The sequence below is a fragment of the Oryctolagus cuniculus genome, chromosome 1, assembly GCF_051225735.1.
Source record: "Oryctolagus cuniculus isolate XC-2025 breed Fujian yellow rabbit chromosome 1, ASM5122573v1, whole genome shotgun sequence".
Lineage (NCBI taxonomy): Eukaryota > Metazoa > Chordata > Mammalia > Lagomorpha > Leporidae > Oryctolagus > Oryctolagus cuniculus.
Window position 1 is genome coordinate 198,530,892 of NC_142867.1, and position 19,610 is coordinate 198,550,501.

The following is a 19,610-nucleotide window of genomic DNA, read 5'->3' on the forward strand; positions in this document are numbered from 1 at the left end:
AGGGTTGAATAGGTGAATTCTCAGCCTATCTCAGTCTTTTTTTCTCTCCCAAGGTTAATGTCATTTGACCCCTATGAGTTCTGGACTGCCTTTCTCTGAAATCTGTAGCTGTCTCTATGAGCCACTGGCTCTTAGACATTTAACTCTTCCCACTGATCCCTTCTCCCTGTAATGCATGGTCTTAGATATATTTATCAGGGAACTATGAATGCTGATTCTATCCTGTGAGATTGAGCTACTTTACCTGTTTTAGAATGGCATCCCAACACAGTACCTGGTAGCTTAATACACTTTTACAGATCCTTCTAATAACATACTTTTTAAAAAAGATTTATTTATTTGAAAGTCAGAATTACACAGAGAGAGACCGAGAGTCAGAAAGAGAGAGGTCTTCTATCTGCTGGTTCACTCCTCAATTGGCCGCAACGGCCAGAGCTGTGCTGATCCAAAGCCAGGAGCCAGGAGCTTCTTCCGGGTTTCCCATAGGGGTGAAGGGACCCAAGGACTTGGGCTATCTTCTGTTGCTTTCCCAGGCCATAGCAAAGAGCTGGATCAGAAGTGGAGCAGCCAGGACTCGAACCGGTGCCCATATGGGATGCTGGCACTGCAGGCGGCGGCCTTACCTGCTGCTCCACGGCGGCAGCCCCATTTAATAGCATACTTTTTACCGTCACTACTCATCCTTCATTTCAGAGCCAGGGCTTTCTTCTGGGTCTAGTTTCTCAAATATAATTTCTGCCTTAGCACTGCCTTACTGACCATAAATTTTGCAAAGTACATTTCCTTCAGTCCAACAAATATATATTGAGTGTTCTAGACTAGATCTAAGAAAAGCACAGTGCTCCCTCCTCAGTTAGTTCATAGTTTTGTGAATGTATAAAGATCGTTCAAAAAGTTCATAGAAATGTATGTTATGGAAAGCTATTGATGGATTTCAAAAGTCTTTTTCACCCAAATAAGCTTTTAATTCCATTTTCCACAAACTTGTTGAAATTCCCTCATACAACTTCAATCAAAGCTGTCTGTTAAAAGAGCCTTGAAAAAGGGATAAGATTGAAGAGATTTCAAGGGGGAAGAAGTCACTCTTGATCAGGTACTGGAAAAGCGCTATAAAACAAGGAGCATTTGAGATAAACTCTGAGAGGCAGTAGGATTAAGACAGCAAGAGATACACAAACAACCTCAATCTCTCACATGTTTATCCTTGGGTGACAGTACCTAATTTGTAAGGCACCTAGGGGTGCCTTAATTACTGAGATCTTGTTTGTGCTGCCTTCTCTCATTCCCACAAGTACTTTTTGTGCCATCTAAGGCTTCTTCCTTTTAAGGTAAATGAAACCTCCCATTGGCTCCTAGGGCCTTTGTTTTGCTTGCTAGATATGTATTCTGGGCTCTTCTGTAACTGTGTATGGATTCTCTCTGGTTGTGAGACGATCCTGTTCTCAGCTTTGGTCTTTTAGCTATGCAAATATCTGTTTGAATATTTGATTTCTATTCCCCAGCATGAGAATGAACTAAACTTTGAATGAGAGCTTGTAAACCATTCAGGAACTTTCTTTAGCCTTTGTATTTGTATTTTGCTATCATCTGTTACTGTCTCACAATCTCATGTTCTCATTATTCAATATTTACTCAGGAATACACTTTGACATCTTTTGAAATTCCCAGGTACTGACCTTCAGTCATTGGTTCATTTATCCATTTTCATTTAACAAATGGAGCATTAGAGATGTAGAGTTGATCTCTGCCTTTAGGGAACTCATTGTTTGGTGGAAGTGGGAGCAAATTACTGTATGTAGTGTTTTTTGTTATTTTATTGTAGTTGTGGTTGTCTGATACATCTATAGCAGGGATCCATGGAGGGTCCTCTGGGAGCCCACAGGCAGGGTATCTAATCACTCCAGGATATCAGGGGAAACAGGAGAGGTCGAGTGCAACCTGAATTTCGAATTAGATAAAGAAAGGGGCTGGAGGTAAAGAAAAGACCCTGTAGAAGAAATAGAATGTTTATTGACAGAGTTGTGTATGGATATGTAAATTTAAGGAACTATAAGCAATTTAATTAGGGTGATGATAGCAGCAGGCTTTGGAATTCAGCTATCTGGGATCAAATCTTGATTCCACTGTTTTATACCTACATGACCTTGGGCAAATCTTATAACCTGGCTGTTCTTCAGTCTCTTCATCTGTTTAGTGAAGGTGATGAGGATTTCAACTCAGTGGAGTTGTTATGAGGATTAAATGAGATACTACATGTAAAGATTTTAGCAGAGGGCCTGGCACATAATAACCACTAAACAAGTGGAGGCAGTGCTGTGGTGATGGCTGCAACAAAGCAGAAGCGAGGAGGCCTGTGTTGGAGAAGAGGTCGTGTTCTGTAGGACTTTTGTGCGGAGATAAGGAACTTTACTGAAGCCTGTGGGAGGGCTTTAAGTGGAGAAGTAACATTGTGAGATTTTCTTTCTTTTTTTTTTTTTTAAAGGTCTTCCTTCTGTTGGTTCACCCCCCAGATGGCCTCTACAGCCAGCGCGTTGCACCGATCCGAAGCCAAGAGCCAGGTGCTTCCTCCTGGTCTCCCGTGCGGGTGCAGGGCCCAAGCACTTGGGCCATCCTCCACTGCCCTCCCGGGCCACAGCAAAGAGCTGGACTGGAAGAGGAGCAACCAGGACAGAACTGGTGCCCCAACCGGGACTAGAACCCGGGGTGCCAGCGCCGCAGGCGGAGGATTAGCCTAGTGAGCCACAGCGCCAGCCAGCCGTGAGATTTTCTTTAAACAAAGGTCTCTGGGGGCCTATGCTGTGGCACAGTGGGTTAAAGCCCAAGTCTGCAGCACTGGCATCCCATATGGGTGCCGGTTCGAGTCCTGGCTGCTCCACTTCTGATCCAGCTCTCTGCTATGGCCTGGGAAAGAAGTACAAGATGGCCCAAGCACCTACCTGGGAGGCCCGGAAGAAGTTCTTGGCTCCTGGCTTTGGATCAGCACAGCTCCGGCCATTGCAGTCTTTCAGGGAGTGAATCAGTGGATGGAGACCTCTCTCTCTTTTTCTGCCTTTGCCTCTCTGTAACTCTGCCTTTCAAATAAATAAATAAATCTAAAAAAAAAAAAAAAAAAAGAAAGGAAGAAAGGTCTCTGATGGCTGTGCAGAGGAGGGATTAGATTGAAGATCAAAGGCTAGGCGGAGGATCTTTGAATGAGAAGAGCCTGAGGCAGGATAGTGACAGAGAAAAATGGAAGAATGTGGGAGAAAAATAAAAGGATACTAAGAGGTAAAATCAACAGGATGTAGATTTGGGACTGGTTTCCAGTAATTCTGCAGGCTTATTAAGGATTGTGGGGACTTGGCAATGACATATGACATCCCAAGAGAAGTCTTCTTCTTGTGCTTCTGTACTTCTCCACCTTTGCTGTTATCCCATAGGAGACAGTATCCCTTCCAGCCTGTCTGTGGTGACCCTTCCCTGTCCTGTCTGCAGTCTGAATGTAGAGTGAATTATCTTTTCCTGAGCTCTACCACTGTGTTCCTTTGCCTCTGCCCAAGCAAGCCCTTTTCTTATCCAGTTAGGCAAATAGCTCCCTAAATGCATTTCTTCCTCCAGGTAGGCTCAACTGCTTGGTAAGTCTGCTCAGAAACTCCTGCAGAATCTGAAGCAGCTTCTCCAAGCTGAGATGTATGTGTGGTGGTGGTCGTTGGTGGCAGGTGATAGGTGTCAAAGGAGGGCACCACTAGAAGAATGCTGCCTAGGGGCTCACGTAGCACTAGACCTATTTCCTGAGGCTGCTTCCTTCACAGAGTCACTCTTCACAGCAGCTGAGAAAGAAGGGTGATAGGCAGCAGTATGTCTCCTGGACTGACCAAGCTTATCAGAGCAGTGTCCTGAGCTGGCATGGGTTCCTTGTGTCCAAGAATCTCCTGATAGCCACCCCTCTCACAGAACAGGGGCATTCTTGTAGAAGACAGGTTCTAGGAGAGGAAGGGTACTTAGTTCTAGAGGAAGGGAAAAAAGGAAGAGGAAGATTTGGTACATAACCTCATTCTACTATAACCTTCCCTCTCTTCCACTGTCTCCTCTGGAACCAGAATCAGGAGCTACCTCCAGAGGAACAAGGACCCAGCATTCAGAACCTGGATTTCTGGCCCAAACTGATCACACTCATCGTGTCAATCATAGAGGAAGATAAGAATTCCTACACGCCTGTTCTGAACCAGTGAGTATCACCCTACTTGGCCCTGTCTTGTTTGTGATTGGTCTATCCATCTAACAGTCTCTTTCTTTCCTATCTCTGTATGTTTGCAGTGCCACCTCTTCCTCCTGTCCGTCCGTCTGTCCTTGTGTCCCTTGTATCTGTCTGGGTAACTGTTTCTGGAGACAGATGTGGAAACATAACGGGGGGCCTTGCCCAGACTGAGCCAGCATCCCTGAAGTGAGAGACTTTGGGGACTATGGCTGCCCTGGGAGCCCCAGGGAATCCAAAGACCTTGTGTGTGTGTGCCTGTCTACAAAAGTAGGCTTTGTTATAGACCACACCCCTGCCCTTTCTCAACCAGCTTATGTAGCCTGGGCCTACCTTCCAGCTTCAACCCTTTTCCTTTGGGCCTCAATTCCCTGACTTGTGGGCTTCCTCTCCCCTGGGCTCCCCCACCCTTGCCTAAGGGAGTCCTCCCTCCCCACTTATCCCTCCACTGTCCCCTGGGCCCCTTTTCTCCAGATTGAGCCTCGTCTTGTTCCTTAGACTTCGCTCTTCAATATGATTTTCCAAACACTGAGTACCTTAGCCCTGGAAAGGAGCAAATCAAATGGCTGTTTTATCATTCTGTGACTGTGGTTTCTTCCACCATCCAGGTTTCCTCAGGAATTGAATGTGGGAAAAGTCAGTGCGGAAGTGATGTGGCATCTTTTTGCCCAGGACATGAAATATGCACTGGAGGGTAAGGGTCTCCCCAAGTCAGGGGACTCCTAATCCCAGCACCTTCTTTGTTGTCCCTTTCCTTTCCCAGACAACAAGTTCTAGGTGAATGGTGTAGTGAGACACTGAAGAGATTCTAGGTCTGGTTGGAGGTAACCCGCAGGAGGCCTTGAGTGGACAAAGTTATAGCCAAAGGAAATAATGGAAATGGTTGTGTGGATGTTGGCTCCTCCTTCCAGCTTTAGAGCCAATGCCTGTTCAAGATTCTCCTAGCCCAGAGATCAACTCTTCCCATGGTGGGTGTCCTTAGGTGGCCCACCTCCTGGAGAATGGTCTTGTGAAATGTTATCTCTACAATTTTAAAGAATCAGAGAATCTTAGATACATAAAGTTATTTTCTTATGCCAGGGACTTTCTAGCCTGGCTTTCCTTGCAGGTTGCTCTGGATTAGTGTGACAAAGCCAGAAAGATACTTCTCCCCTCACTCCTGCTGTACAGCAGGGCCACAGATGCAGTACTCATCATGTTGCTTCAGCTCACTCTTCATTTCCCACCTTGGCTGCAAAGATACCCCTCCTTACATGTGCCAGACCGTCCCTGTATCATTGTACCTTTCTTGTCTGATCCTGTAAGTTAGCCTGTCTTCTCAGTCTGAGAAAGAGGGTCCGAAAGGAGCACCTGTGTGGGGCAAGGACAAAGCAGTGTCTGGATCTGTTATTTGGGTGGAGTGGCAGAAGAAATTGGTGACCCTCACATTCTTCAGTGTGTGAAGCTTACAATCAGTGAATCTTGATTTAAAGAAACCTTAGAGATGTATGTTCATTTTGAGACAGCCATGGGCTGTAATGTACATTCTGTAATTCAGGCTCAGCAGTGGTCCTCTCCTGCCCATCCTGGGTCAACCTTGGGGCTATAGCCCATACCTTAGCCTGTCAAGCCTGTTAGGAGATCACCTGTCCATCCACCCAGGCAGTGTTCAGTGAATAGGTCCCGAAGCGTTTGGGAGGGAAGATGAATACCTGTGAAAAATGACTCAGAGCACTGGTTAGAGTCCTGGCTGCTCTGCTTCTGCTCCAGCTTGCTGCTAATATGCCTGGAAAGGCAGCAAAAGGTGACCCAAGAACTCATTTTATTTGAAAGGCAGAGACGGAGAGGGAGACAGAGAAACAGACAGAGATCTTCCATCCTGATTCACTCTCTCCATATACTACAACAGTTAAGACTGGGCCAGGCAGGAACCAGGAGCCTGAAACCCAATCTAGTTCTCCCACATGGGTGGCAGAGACCCAAATCCTGAAGCCATCATCTACTACCTCTGAAGAGCACACATTAACAGGAAGCTGGATCAGAAGTGAAGGAGCCAGGATAAGAACCAGGCATTCCAGTGAGGGATGCAGGCATTCCAAGTGACATATTAACTGCTGTGCCAAATGCCCACTCCCAGTGTGATAAGTTTTGACAAACACATTAAAAGATGGAACATATAGTTCCCTCTTGCCTCTTTGCAGTAAATTCCCTACTTCATTTGCCAAGTGTTTCCTGAGTATTTTCTAAGTGCTAGAAACTGTGATAGCTGAAGCCCTACTGAGATGAATAAGGCAGAGCGCCAGTCCTTGAGAAGCTCACAGACCAGTCTAGAAAACAGGCATGTTCGTTGGCAGTTACAGTGAAAAGTTGTAAGTGTCGCAACAGGAGTAAGCACAGCATGCTGAGAGCACACAGGAGAACCATGCAACCTGGACTCAGAGGCCCTGGGAAGGCCTCCTGGAGGAGGTGATATACACGCTGAAACCTGAATAACGATAGGGCTAATTTGGTGGCGAGGGAGGGTGATAGTGACAGGATAGGAGACACAGAACATTCCACGCAGAGGACACAGTTTATGTAAGACTTGGGATCTAGAGAGGGCTGGCATGCTGGAGAAGTGGAAACAGCAGTGTGGCTAGGACTTCAGGAGGTATGGAAAGAGATAAGTGAGAGGGAAGGAGAGAGAGGACAGGGCCAGACCATGATGGTGTTATAAGCCGTAGGCTTTTGGACTCTATCCTGAGGCAGTTGGGAACCACTGACGTGTCAAGCAAGGGACTGACTCGATCAGATTTGTCCAGTAGACTGACCACTCAGTCTGGCTGTGCTATGGGGAGAATGGAACGCAAAGGGAATGGCCAGTCTAGAGGCTGCTGCCCTAATTCAGATCAGAGGTGGTGGTAAGGAGATGCAGGCAAGTAATAGTGTGGCTAGCAGGAAGCCGGTGCATTGCAGAGACGTTTTGGAGGTGAAATTGAGAGGTATGTGATTTAACTGGATGTGAATAAAGAGGAAGAAGGGAGAATTGAGGGTGATATTCAGCATTGGAGAGGAAGGTAAGATAAGTTAGTGTACTGTGTTCAACTTTAGCTGGAGATGTTAAGATATAAGAGGTAGGGACTAGAGTTAAACCCAGGCCAAAGTGAGATGTTCCATCAAAACCTATCCAGATGTTATCAGCACCAAGGAGAGATTTGGGGAAGATACCAGCAAACCAGATAGTTAAAGTCATGAATTTGAAAGAACCTTCCAAGGATAAAGATGAGTGGAGGGAGGAAGTCAGGATAGGAGACTGTGGGTGGATGATTCTCCCCCAACAGATCAGTACCCTGATGGCTGCACCACCACCAAGCAGTGTTCTGAAGCAGGACTCCACGGAATTTGCTAGAGTAGTTTGAAGTGTAACCAGTGTTCCAGCATTCATGTGTTAGTTTTTACACCATAGAAGTTGATACAGAAGCCAGAGTTTGGGGCTAGATAATAGGTTGACAGAGAAAGTGAGAATTCTATGTAAATACAGTAATTTGAAGCCCTTAAGAAGAAAGAGTTAGGCAACTGTGATGGGGCTTCTCCCACTCCACCCTCCTCCACCTACACTCCCAAGGCTACGTTTTAGCTTGCTGGACCAGACCAAGGACAGCAGAGGATAGGGTGGAGGCGAGAGTGTCTGATGTTCCTCACTTTTTCCCTCTCTCTGTTGCTCATTGGTGTCTCTGCTCTATCACAAGCAACCACTGTCATTCGTATTCGAAAAGTCCGCTTTCTGGGTGGTAAGAACTTTTGGTTGTCCCTTTGCCTCTAGACATACACCTTTTCCCTCTTTTCCTGCTCACTGCTTTATAGAAGAGACTGCAAATGCAATTTCAAGTTGGGATGTTGCTGCTTGCAGTGCCAGGAGATGAAATTCCTGGGACCCAAAGCCTTTTGAAGCTGAACTCCAGGTTTTCATTTCCTCCTCTGAACATTTGCTGTGCTAATTCACAAGGGCCGCAGTCCCAGACGGGATGTTCAGCCTTTCCTTGGAGGAACATCACCCATGGCAACCCAGAGTGCAGCAGTAGAATCCCTAGGGGCACGAGCCTTCCCTTCTCAGTTGCTTAGAGCGCTCCCTCATTTGCTTGTGCTTACCATTATGTTATATGTCAGTACAAAATTGACTTTGATTTAAACTAATGCTTCAGCTTTAAAGAGGGGTGGAGGAAGAGAACCAGAGTACAGCTAGTGCTCCAGCTGGAGCCAGTTCAGCACAGCATGATCTTTGTCCTGGATTTCCCAGAAGCCTCTGGATATCGAGCTAGATCACCTTTCACACCCCTAACAAGCATCCTGTTTTCTGCATGATGACCTGAGGCTGTTCATCCGTTGGTGTTTCCATAGTTTCCAGACTGACTCTTCATATGCACTCTCCCTGAGAGCTCCTTTTTTTCAGGGTGTCCTGTCTATACTGGAGCCCTTTAGTTTACCTTAAGATCATCCTATAGCTGGCTGTCCAACTGATCTTTGCTGTCTTGGGCTCTCTTTGGTCTTTCCTACCCCTGTGTAGTTGTCATTGACTCATTCATGCCATGAACAACTGCTTATCTCTGCATTTAAGCCTGTCTGAGAGAATGGCCCAGCTACTAGGATTTAAAAGACCCTGGAAAAGCCATCATCCCTTTCCAGTCCTGGGCAGTCTCCCCCCTCGTCAGCATTGGCTCCCACAGCACTTTGTCCTCTTCTTTACCAGAAGCCGGTGACCTCACTTTGCACTTCCAAAAGGTAGAGCCGGAGACTGCAGGCTTTGTCAGGGAGGCTGGCCCAGTCTCTCTAGAGGAAGATTGGGCCAGCCTTCTGGAGAACTGTGAAGCAGAACACTGATGGGAAGGTGACTGTGGGAAAGAGGTGGGAAGTCATCCTTGTTCTGAGACATCTGATAGAGCCACCTGACCAGATCTGCTGCTATAGGAAAGCTCAGGAACCGTGGCCTTATTGCTGAGACCTGACCCAGCCTCCCTTCCCACCACTAGAGCATGAAAAAGACCGGCTGTGTAAGAGTGCTGACTACATGAACCTGCACTTCAAGGTGAAGTGGCTCCACAATGAATACGTGCGGGATCTGCCTGCCCTCCAAGGGCAGGTGCCGGAATACCCAGCGTGAGTCATCCCGTGGGCACCCCAGAGGGAAAGGAAAAGGACCTCCTGGGTGGGCGGCTAGTACCTTCAGTTCAGCAAGCCAGTCTTGAGACCGCCTGTCAGCCCATGCTCTGCCCTCCGGAAAATCCTAGTCTGGTGGAACACATGGCATATGCCAGTCACTAGCCCCAACCCCCAATTCTCCTGCTGTGGCTGCAGGTGGTTTGAGCAGTTTGTGCTGCAGTGGCTAGATGAGAATGAAGATGTGTCCCTGGAGTTCCTGCGTGGGGCCCTGGAACGAGATAAGAAGGATGGGGTAAGTTGGGAGCGTGGGCTGCATGGAAGCAAGCCAGGAGGGCTATTGGGAGCCACTGAGCCATCCATGGTGGGTAGAGCCCTTTAGAACCCTACAAGCTGAAGAAAAGGTAGCAACTGTGGATGGTGACGCTCTGTGTGGCCTTGCTCAGTTCCAGCAGACATCAGAGCATGCACTCTTTTCCTGCTCTGTGGTGGACGTCTTCACACAGCTCAACCAGAGCTTTGAGATCATCCGGAAGCTGGAATGCCCAGACCCCAGCATCCTTGCCCACTACATGAGGAGGTTTGCTAAGGTGACCATGATCGTCCTTATTCCCTCCCTTTTAACACCACCACACTCACAGCCAAGTCACAGGCCTGAGTTTAACCCCGCTCTGCAGTGGTCTTAAGGTGAAGCCTAGCAATTCCCTGCCCCCCCTCCCTTTTGTCTGGGGCAGACTGATGGGTCTGTCTCAATGTTCTGTGTTGAGAGGAAGCTCCATCCCCTGCTGTGATGGTCCCCCCGTTGTGACTGCTCTGAGATGAGAAATGCCACCTCAGGCAGGATTCCTGCGGGAAGAGCTCAGGGTTCCTCTCCTCTCCTTCTCTCCTCTTCCCCAGACCATCGGGAAGGTGCTGATGCAGTACGCAGACATCTTATCAAAGGACTTCCCAGCCTACTGCACAAAGGAGAAATTGGTAGGTTCAGGTCCTAGGGCCCTTAGAAAAGTGCAGTGGGGACATTTCTGATCTTTGTTGCTTTTGAAGCTGTTCTCAGAGCCAAGGGTCAGGGTGATGCTCCTGGCTTCCTGTTCCTGCCAGGGCTTTGCTTAAAATCTGTCACAAAATAATAAGAACTGAATAAGGGTTCCTCTGAGCCTCCATTTGGTATTTTATTGTGTACTAAGTTGTACCTTTTGTGTTTCTTTGCTTTTAATGAACAATTTAAGATAATACCATGAATGCCTGAGTACCCACCACCCAGCTTTACAACATTTGTTTATAGACTTTATTCAAGGAGAATTGTCTGAATTGGCTCCAGATCTTGGAGTTTAGGGAGTGACCTGTGTGATTTGGGAAGTGTCTGTGGCTTCTGGATTAGTGTGAGATAGAGACCCGAGGCTAACAGGCGCTGTGCTGAAAGGAGCCAAGACTCAGTGACTCCATCTGTCCTTAAAGCCCTGCATTCTGATGAACAACATGCAGCAGCTGAGGGTCCAGCTGGAGAAGATGTTTGAGGCCATGGGAGGCAAGGAGGTAAGCCGTCGGGCTCCCGTCACTCACTGCACTCTTCTGTTCCTGAGCTCTTGTCCTCAGAAGTCCACCCTCTCTTGACTAGGTGTAGGCCAGGAATTTAGCTTGGGGTATGGGGTATGGATGGTTTGACCTGCCACACACAGTGGGGCCAAGCCCTAGGAGGGAAGATTAGGGGCTGGGGAGAAGAGAAAAGGTTAAGAGACGCAGCCTTGCCAGACCCACCTCCTGTGGACACAGCTGGACCCTGAAGCTGCAGACAGTCTGAAGGAGCTACAGGTGAAACTGAACACGGTTCTGGATGAACTCAGCATGGTATTTGGAAACAGGTCAGTGGCCCCAAAACACACAGCCCTCAGAGCCAGGTGTGGTCCCAGCCAATCCCAGAGCCCCTGCTGTACACCCACCTTTTAGCTGCAGGTGCATGGATGTGCCCCCTGCCCTCTGGACTGTCCCTGCTGGAGCCTCACCATGAGCATGTAGGCGTGAGAACAAACAGCTGATGGCTGCTGCAGGGCCAGTGTGTGTCTGGGGAGGGCTGTGCTGCACTGTGGGCACACGTGTAGTTTCCAGGTGCGGATTGAGGAGTGTATTCGACAAATGGCGGACATCCTGGGCCAGGTTCGGGGCACGGGAAATTCATCCCCCAATGCCAGGGCCTCCGTGGCTCAGGATGCAGATGGTGCACTCCGGCCTCTCATGGACTTCTTGGATGGCAAGTAAGTACAGCACTCAGGACTGTCCCGTGGGAACAGGCGGAACGGAGGCCTTCAGAGCCTCTCGGGAAGAGGGGCCTCTCCAACTCAGCTCAGCCTCACCTGTTACCTGGGCCCACAGCCTCACCCTCTTTGCCACCGTGTGTGAGAAGACAGTTCTGAAACGTGTCCTGAAGGAGCTCTGGCGGGTAGTGATGAACACAATGGAAAGGATGATTGTCCTGCCCCCCCTCACCGACCACACGGTAAGGACACCTCCCCTCCGTCTCCCTCTCCTCCCTGTCTCCCTCTCCCTAGTCCCCTCCTCGGGATGGAGCTTGGAGTCCTCTGCTTTTGACTAATCACCTCTCTACCAGGGCACCCAGCTGATCTTCACTGCTGCCAAAGAGCTGAGCCAGCTTTCCAAACTCAAGGTACGTGGCTTGTGGGACTCTTCTGACAGCTGCAGTCTGTCTGAGGCCCGAGTGTGGGGGGGGGATGCCCGAGGGGAAGGCCACCTGGGCTTTGGCGATTGAAGAGGAGAGGAAGGAGAGGAGTATGCGGTTATGAGCTAGACGGTGGAGTCAAGACTTCCATGATTGCCTGAGCCATTCTCATGCTGCTGCTTTCTGTGGGGTTCCAGGACCACATGGTACGAGAGGAAACACGGAGTCTCACGCCAAAGCAATGCGCTGTCCTTGACCTCGCCCTGGACACCATCAAGGTGAAGGCCTCCCCCTTTTCCAGACTGTCTTAGCACCACCCACTTGGCCCTGCCAGACCAGGTGTCCCTTAGGCTCTTACCACTCTACATCCAGAGGAGAGGCGCTGTGTACTGGCAAGGATACAGAGTCCCTGCACTCAGGTGTTCAGGATTTGTTAAGGCTGTGATCAGGGAAACCCATAACTAGAAGGTTGTGGATGTCAAGTTCTGTAAGGGTCAGAGCCCTGTGGCTGTTCTCCCTGCCTCAGAAGCTTCCATCCCATGTCTGTGCCTGTCAGGATAGACCCAGCCTTCAAACAGCACCTCCAGGAGCGTGGCCCTCCCCCGCTGCTGCTGCCGCCAAACACTCACATAGTACTCTGCCCCCGAGAGGCTGTGGCTGGTTCTGTGGGTGTTCCTGAGCTTACTGTTCATCAACGGCCTCTTGTGCTCACAGTCCTCTCCCCGCTTCTCTGAGGACAGTGTTGGGGAGCTGCCTCTCGCAAGAGGTGAAGCAGTAGCAGGTGTGCTTTTATCTTGCAGCAATACTTCCACGCAGGAGGCAATGGGCTGAAGAAGGCATTCCTGGAGAAGAGCCCAGATCTGCAGTCCCTCCGCTACGCCCTATCTCTGTACACACAGACCACAGACACTCTCATCAAGACCTTCGTGCGCTCGCAGATTGCACAGGGTAAGGCCTAGGGGCTTTGGGTTCACCCCCTCATTTGTCTCTATGGAGTCAGTATCTCCTCGTCCTTGGGGAGGATCTAGTCACTTCTTCCGAGACCCCTCGTGCTCAGATCTCAGGATTTCTTGAGGGAACCCCAGAACTGACCCCTACCCGTACCCGGCATGGGAATCACTATGGCCTGGGAAATGTGCCTGAGGTTTCTTCTTGCAGACATCACCTGGCCTCTGAACTCAGGGAGTATAACTTTTCTGGTAAGGGGGAGAAGGAGGAAAATTCTATGAGAAAGCTTTGAGAATAGATGATTGGAGCACTTAGGAAGGCTCCTAGCTTCCCTGGGGAGAAAAAGCAAGACTTTATAGACTCTGAAGTGCACAAGGAGAAAACACGGGAGCAGCTGAAGGTAGGGTGTGGGTCATGGAGCCCTGTAGAGCTGAGGCCACACTCTAGGGCACAGGGGACCAGGCAGCTGTTTTTCTCCCAGTGACTTACTGTCCTCAGAACCCCTCCTTGTCTCTAGCCAAGACAGTCTAGTCTGTCAAAAATAAAGTAATAATTGCCTAGATGTGGCTCAGACTGAGATTCTGACCTGACCCTGGAACATCTTTGGGCATGTTTGTTATTGCTTGTTCAAGGGCAGCCTGGGGAGTGAAACTGGTGGAGGGAGAGGGAGGCTTAGGCCTTACTGAACTGTGGATCTAGGGTGGAACTGACCTGCAGGGCAGAAGGACCTAAGCAGTTAGACAGGAGAGGACAGGAGGTGAGAGCATGGAGGGGACTTTCAGTGCTGCCCTGTTTCTCTGATCTGTGCTTATTTCCAGTTCAGTGTGGGTAGAAAAGACAGCAAAAGAAGCAGCTGTGCACCTTGTTCAAGGGGACTGAGTTCATGTAAAGGCATGTCACATCAGGGGAGAGCTATGTTAATCCAGAAAGTCTGTTTAGATGCATTAAGCTTTATACTAGATAAAATTCAAGGAGATGCTGAAAAGGGCACATAGGAGATAAGGGCAGAGGTGATAAATACAGGCGGAATCTGGGGTGTGTGTGCGTGTGCGTGTGTATGTGCAAGTGTACTGCCTGTTGCATTATCATTGAAGGGCCCAGGAGATAACAGCCGATAGCCTCTATTTTGCCTGCTGATCTTAAATACCTTCTCTGCTTTCTGCTGCTGTTGCCAATGATTTATTTGGTTATCTTCACTGCAATGAAGTCTCATGTGGAACTTCATGCACTGCCCTCATCCCTTTGACTTCTTTCTGCACCCTGTCCCACCTCTGAGCTCCCTCAGAATACGTGTAGGGATGCTTTGAAAGGCTGTTAACTCCGTAAACCTCTAACTAATTCTTCTTTCTCTGTCCTGCTGCTGCTACTACCTCTTGACTTGCCTGTCCTCATTCAGTGCATGATGGGAAAGGTATTAGGTTTACTGCTAATGAGGACATTCGGCCGGAAAAGGGTATGTTATACACCATGCACATGTGAATCTAATATGGGTTGACATTGACCTTTGTGAACTAGAATGAGCTGCTTGTACTGGAGGTGGGGAGAGGGTTGGGGGGGAATCAGGTATCAAGGTTTGGAAGCTGTATCCCAAGTCACAACGATGTACTCCTATGACCCAGGAAGGGGTTCGGTTGTGGATCCCTGTCCTGGCCCCAGGATTCCCCCACCCTCTTCCTCAGGACAAGAAAGGGCTTTCATTTGGGGTGCAAGGTAGTAATGTTTTCTCAAAATTGGGTGGGGCTTCTGCTGAGGGGAGCCTGCGGTCGGCTCTTTTCAGAGGTTGGGACTGGGGTGTTGTTCTGTGGAGGGGCTCAGGTTTGAGCAGGATGAAGTGTCCAAGCAGGGCAGCCTCCCAAGCAGGGGCCTCCAGGAGTCCTGGAAATAGGCAAAAGGGTGCTGCTTTTGCCCTGAAGGAACTCACATTGTTCCATTAAGAGACACAGATACAGGGTGACAGCACTGCCCTTCCATAGCAGTTTCAATAGAACTGCTTCAGCTTAGAAGAGCCTTGGGGCCGCGGCTCACTAGGCTAATCCTCCGCCTAGAGGCGCCGGCACACCGGGTTCTAGTCCCGGTTGGGGCGCCAGATTCTGTCCCGGTTGCCCCTCTTCCAGGCCAGCTCTCTGCTGTGGCCAGGGAGGGCAGTGGAGGATGGCCCAGGTGCTTGGGCCCTGCACCCCATGGGAGACCAGGAAAAGCACCTGGCTCCTGGCTCCTGCCATCGGATCAGCGCGGTGCGCCGGCCACAGCGCGCTGGCTGGGGCGGCCATTGGAGGGTGAACCAACGGCAAAGGAAGACCTTTCTCTCTGTCTCTCTCTCTCTCACTGTCCACTCTGCCTGTCAAAAAAAAAAAAAAAAAAAAAAAAGAAGAGCCTTGGGGATCCGAAGAGATTCCTAGAGCATTTTTGAAGTTTCATCTATGATGCTGTCCACTTAACTTGTGTTTATAATACACAGCCTCATTCTTTATCCCTTCTGCCATTCCTTACTTCTCCATAGCTACCGTGGGTGATTGCTTCCTGCTTTAGGGTGTAGGATAGTAGACTCCTAACCCTTCAGTTTTGACGGGAATAATTTGTCCTCAAGTCCCAGGGTTCTTCACTGGGGAGGGGAGGTCATCTATTTATCTGTTCCTCAGGGTCCGGTGTGGATGATCCTGTGGGAGAAGTCTCTATTCAGGTGGACCTGTTTACACACCCTGGTACCGGGGAGCACAAGGTCACAGTGAAAGGTGAGTGGTGTAGACCTACAGGTCTGACTTGTTCTTGTTCAGTAGCCTCACTCATCAATCCAAGGCATGGGCTGCTCATCCCAATCGCCCTCAAAGAGGAGTATCATCTGGGGCTCAAGAGCTGGGAATGTTGGGCGGGATCCCTCACAGGTTTCCTTTGTTTGGGCAGTGGTGGCTGCCAATGACCTCAAGTGGCAAACAGCGGGTATGTTCCGGCCTTTTGTGGAAGTGACCATGGTTGGCCCACATCAAAACGACAAGAAGAGGAAGTTCACAACCAAGTCCAAAAGCAACAACTGGGCCCCCAAGTACAATGAGACATTCCACTTGTAAGTTACAGGGTGGTGGACCTGCAGGACTCTGGGATGGGGGTGACCTGGAGACTAAGACTTCAGGGGGCGAGGAGTGATGGGCTGGAAAGCAGGCTGGGGTGAATTCCACTTAAGACTCTCAGCTTTGTTCTCTTACCTTCTACCCTGTGCTCACAGTCTCCTAGGAAATGAAGAGGGGCCGGAGGCCTATGAGCTGCAGATTTGTGTGAAGGATTACTGCTTTGCCCGGGAGGATCGTGTGCTAGGGCTGGCGGTGATGCCTCTGAGGGATGTGGCAGCCAAGGGCAGCTGTGCCTGCTGGTGCCCCTTGGGCCGGAAGATCCACATGGATGAGACAGGCGTGACCATTCTCCGGATTCTGTCTCAGAGGAGCAATGACGAAGTAGCCCGAGAATTTGTGAAACTCAAATCGGAGTCTCGTTCCACGGAGGAGGGGAGCTGAACACCTTTGGCTTATGTGCCAACCAGGCAGCGCTGGGAGTTAGCTACATAGTCTGCTTAGGGTCCTTGTAGTCAAGAGTCTGACCCCTTCAGTTAAGAATAGTTAAGGAAAATTTAGGATGGTGAGAGTATAGCTTTTCACAGTAAGGGTCATGAATCCCTGAGCAGCAGGTCTGTGGTGCTAGGAGCAAGGCTGTGGGTTACCGCGTGGAAAGATTTTCCATAGAGAGAGGGGGACATTTCTGAGTATCAGCCATTCCACATAAACTATCTCTACCCCTCTCCAGTTAGACACTTACATGCCAATCATCAGAAGAACAAGTCTATGGAGGGCCTAGGGTCATGCCTGGCTGGCGTGGTAGTCAGTTGAGCCCACATTTCTAGCTGGGCCTTGTGGTGTGGACTGGAGTATGGCCAGTGGAGGAACACACAGACTGGAGTTAAGACTGTCACTTCAGCAGCATCCGCTGATTTAGTGTTGCTCCAGTGAAAGCAAGGCTTTGAAACTGAACAAGATACCGAGTGGTGCTTCAGAGCCCTGAGCAGAGTATTTCTTTGGAACTCAGGCACCAGGGCCACCCAACCCGGAGTCCCCGAACCATGCTTCTGCACGCAGGGAAGTGCTGCTTAGTACCTGGGAAGCCGGTCTCATGTGTAGTTGTACCTGAGGGCCAGTTGAAGATCCATCAGCATTTTCTTCTTGGGTAGGCCCTGAACAAAGCCAATATTTTGGAAACCAAGCTCAAAAGAGTCCTCACCTGTAGCTACTGCCTTCTGGGGCTGTTCTCCACCTTGAAGGAGAAAAATCTCGCCTTGAGCCCCCCCCTTCCATCAGGGTCAGCTGCTGTGTCCCTCATAGGTGTTCAAGCCTACAGAGCCGCTGGGAACCTGATCCCCCTGGACTGGCTGGACAGAGAGTGGCCTGAACACTCCCTGGGAGGTCAGAGACAAACTTCCAGGCGGTCAGATGGACTTCCTAGGCTGTCGCTCAGAGATGTGACATGGTCCATGGGTTTCCTCAGCAGCAGCCCCCTGGACTTCCTGAGGACTCAGCATTGTCCACAAGCTGTACCGGCCGCTACAGGAAACAAGAAACGAAGCATCTCTGCTGTTGTTAATTGCTGTATGTGCCATTGTTACAGGAGATTATAGGCTAGTCTGTAATAAATTATCTTAGCAGTCTTTGGTGTCTGGTAATTCTGTTCCAGTGTGGAAAGCCATAGAAATGACTGTCCTATGTAATGGCAGATTTTTTTCTGCTTTATACGCCCACACCCACCTTCAGTCCCCACCACCCAGGTGGCAGAACATGCAGTGTCTGCATGAGCAGGAAGCAGTGCAGCAGCCATTGGGCTGGCCTCTTGGCCTTCACCCGAAACCACGAATCTCATTAATGGAGTCATGGGACTTAGGGCATCAGCTTCCTGCAAAGGGTTCTGAGGAGTAGAGGCGATGCTGTGTGCCAGTCAGTACTAGTCCATGCTGCCTCTTCCGTTTGTTCACGCAGTTGGGTAGACCACAGCCTGAGCCATGAGGACAAGGCAGGAGCCTGGGGGGGGGGGGGGGTTGATGCCTGCAGGGTTTGGCAAGGGGTTGAGGCTGCCATGGACAGGACAGAGCTGAGGCCTCCTTGAATGTACACTGCTCCTTCATGCAGGCTTTGTCCAAGGAAGAAGAGCTGCAGGAAGAAGTACTCCCAAAGCGGGGGAAATACTGGCAGACCGAGGCCTCCAGGCATGGGAATCAGAACCGGAGCAAGAGTGCTCACCTATGCCCTCCGCCTGTGCTATCATCACTCATGGGGAAGGTACTGAAGGGGCACTGACAAACTAAGGCCACTTCCATTTGCTCGCTTTTTTTTTTTTTTTTTTTTTTTTTTTTTTTGACAGGCAGAGGCAGAGAGAAAGGTCTTCCTTCCGTTGGTTCACCCCCCAAATGGCCACTATGGCCCCGCGCACTGCGCCAATCCGAAGGCAGGAGCCAGGTGCTTCCTCCTGGTCTCCCATGCGGCTGCAGGGCCCAAGCACTTGGGCCATCCTCCACTGTCTTCCCGGGCCACAGCAGAAAGCTGGACTGGAAGAGGAGCAACCGGGACAGAACCGGTGCCCCACCATTTGCTTACTAAATAAATACAGTTCAGTTGCCAAGTCAATCAAAGATGCCCCTCTTCCCCTCCCCTCCCCCCCACCAAACAAGCCACCTTCTGTCATTTCTGCCTCAAAACTGCCTCTTGAATCCTGTCTCACACCTAGGTCCCCACTGGCACAAGTGGGGCCATGGCCTTTTGCTCTCCTTGTCTGGGTGACAGTGATCATCTCCCACCTCCATTCTTTCCTTGCCCCCTCCACAGACTCAAACGAGTCTCTCCTGCTACAGCTTTTCAGTGGTCACCCATGTTCCCCAGACTGAAGCTTCAAGACAGCCCCGCACCCTGCATCACTCCCACGCGCGCCCGTCTGCCTTTGCACATTCTGGTCCCCTAGCTGAGACATCTTGTTAGCTCTCATCCCTGGCCCCTGGGAAGCTTTTAGGAGCCAACTACTCTGGAGCCGTCCCCACCGCACTCTGCACTGTTAGGAGGTAACTCGTCGGTTCTCCCCTCATCAGCCTGTGATCTGCCCAAAGGCAGGGTCTTTCATCTGCGTTCTCCCAAGCTGGGGTATTGCAGCACGCAGGCCAGCTCCCGCAGGCCCCCGCCTCGGGCCGCCGAGAAAGGCGGCAGGCTCGTAGGCCGGCTCGTGCGGGACCGGGCGGGGGCGGGGGCGGGGTTTGGCGCTGGGCCGAACCTGGAGCTCTGCTGCACTTGCGCAGAAAAGATGCGTTAAGATGGAGGGCGCTGGAGTCGACGGCTGTACGGCGACGGTGAGCAAGAGGCGTCCAAAGGGGGCGCCCGCGGAAAGGTTATCGCCTTCTGCCTTACTTTCTCTGGGGGCCGTACCCACACACTACCTGCGGATCCCAGACTACCTGCCAAGCACAGGCCCCCTCTCTTCTTCCCAGTAGTTGTCCAGCTTCTTATTCTGCGAGAGCTGACAAAGTTAGAAGATCTCTTAGCTCATATTCCCGTAAAGCAACTGGTAGTTGGAGCTGAGAAGCAACTGTTAAATTAGCTTACTACAGTTCATCACAGATTCCATTTG

The 19,610-nt window shown here is 50.2% G+C and overlaps 2 protein-coding genes across 22 annotated transcripts in view; both read left to right on the forward strand.

Moving 5' to 3' along the window:
• UNC13B (unc-13 homolog B) overlaps nucleotides 1-17,652 on the forward strand; it is a 267,751-nt gene extending 250,099 nt beyond the window's left edge. For 13 of the 21 annotated variants that reach the window (XM_089300153.1, XM_089300158.1, XM_089300184.1 and 10 more), the window contains 17 exons: nucleotides 4,080-4,207; nucleotides 4,843-4,928; nucleotides 9,220-9,346; nucleotides 9,545-9,641; nucleotides 9,793-9,936; nucleotides 10,244-10,321; nucleotides 10,802-10,879; nucleotides 11,117-11,205; nucleotides 11,443-11,595; nucleotides 11,714-11,837; nucleotides 11,949-12,005; nucleotides 12,215-12,295; nucleotides 12,818-12,965; nucleotides 14,362-14,418; nucleotides 15,605-15,697; nucleotides 15,867-16,026; nucleotides 16,186-17,652. In XM_089300153.1, the coding sequence (XP_089156279.1) occupies nucleotides 4,080-4,207; nucleotides 4,843-4,928; nucleotides 9,220-9,346; nucleotides 9,545-9,641; nucleotides 9,793-9,936; nucleotides 10,244-10,321; nucleotides 10,802-10,879; nucleotides 11,117-11,205; nucleotides 11,443-11,595; nucleotides 11,714-11,837; nucleotides 11,949-12,005; nucleotides 12,215-12,295; nucleotides 12,818-12,965; nucleotides 14,362-14,418; nucleotides 15,605-15,697; nucleotides 15,867-16,026; nucleotides 16,186-16,471 (1,986 nt within the window). In that variant the 3' untranslated portion in view covers nucleotides 16,472-17,652. The remainder of the gene's footprint in view (nucleotides 1-4,079; nucleotides 4,208-4,842; nucleotides 4,929-9,219; nucleotides 9,347-9,544; nucleotides 9,642-9,792; nucleotides 9,937-10,243; nucleotides 10,322-10,801; nucleotides 10,880-11,116; nucleotides 11,206-11,442; nucleotides 11,596-11,713; nucleotides 11,838-11,948; nucleotides 12,006-12,214; nucleotides 12,296-12,817; nucleotides 12,966-14,361; nucleotides 14,419-15,604; nucleotides 15,698-15,866; nucleotides 16,027-16,185) is intronic. The other 8 variants (XM_089300170.1, XM_017340137.4, XM_089300220.1 and 5 more) reach the window with 1 other exon arrangement.
• A 1,619-nt stretch (nucleotides 17,653-19,271) lies between these two features.
• LOC100345551 (phospholipid-transporting ATPase FetA) overlaps nucleotides 19,272-19,610 on the forward strand; it is a 114,268-nt gene continuing 113,929 nt past the window's right edge. Inside the window, exon 1 of the mRNA XM_008270096.5 lies at nucleotides 19,272-19,332. The gene's annotated coding sequence lies outside the window, so the exon portion shown is untranslated. The remainder of the gene's footprint in view (nucleotides 19,333-19,610) is intronic.